The 751-nt window shown below is 47.3% G+C and overlaps 1 protein-coding gene across 1 annotated transcript; it reads left to right on the plus strand.

Annotated features, from left to right (window-relative positions):
* Window positions 1-232: 232 nt before the first annotated feature.
* On the plus strand, window positions 233-418 carry T265_16157 (hypothetical protein; the record flags this gene model as incomplete). The annotated part of the gene is made up of 1 exon (XM_009179699.1): window positions 233-418. A coding segment is annotated over one exon (183 nt), but the record flags the coding sequence as incomplete, so codon positions are not given.
* Between the last annotated feature and the right edge of the window lie 333 nt (window positions 419-751).

The following is a 751-nucleotide window of genomic DNA, read 5'->3' on the forward strand; positions in this document are numbered from 1 at the left end:
GATGCCTCAGAAGCGTGGCTGAAGAACAAAACTCAGTCTTGATCCTGAACTGAGACTGCCTGGTAATTGGCCAGCGTCAACCGACTACTCGGTTGATGACTCTCTACTGAGAACGTCACTCGAATTGAACGGGACAAAAACCTCTCTATGTATCTCGTTAACTATTTGTTGTCTGTTTGCTTTTCCCTTCCCTCTAAACCAGCACTTTGTAACCCAACTCTTTCCTGTTCAGATCAGCGGATAGTCTTCAGCAAAATTCCTACCTCTCTCCGAGCTAATAATAGCCCCAACGCGATTGCGGACAAAAAGCCCAGGGTTCCCCGGCGGATTCGACTGGTTGAAGGTGAGGAACTGAGAGAAGGCCTGCTGGAACTGTGGATCGCGAACCGATGGCGTCCAGTGTGTAGTCGGAACAATGAGTAAGTAAGCCTTTGGTTATATGGTTATGGTTATATATTCGCAGGTGACGATTCTGTGCCCTGTGCACCGAACTGAGTGTCTTGTCCTCTGGTCAGTACATAAGATGTGTCCCCTCAAAACCAATTTTTCTCGATTGTGTAATGAAATGAAAATTTTTGTCCCCCTGTTGATGCGACATTTTGTGTGATTTCCTTCTGCGGTTTCTGAGAGAGAATCCTTTTCAACTAGAATGTCCTGCCGGAAGAGAGGGCAAGTATCTGGAATACCGCTCAGGACAGGCCCCCATCGGCCAAAAATGCACCTAGGTTTTCCGCCATTCGCCTACATATGA

The sequence above is a fragment of the Opisthorchis viverrini genome (assembly GCF_000715545.1).
Source record: "Opisthorchis viverrini unplaced genomic scaffold opera_v5_6232, whole genome shotgun sequence".
Classification (NCBI taxonomy): Eukaryota; Metazoa; Platyhelminthes; class Trematoda; order Opisthorchiida; family Opisthorchiidae; genus Opisthorchis; species Opisthorchis viverrini.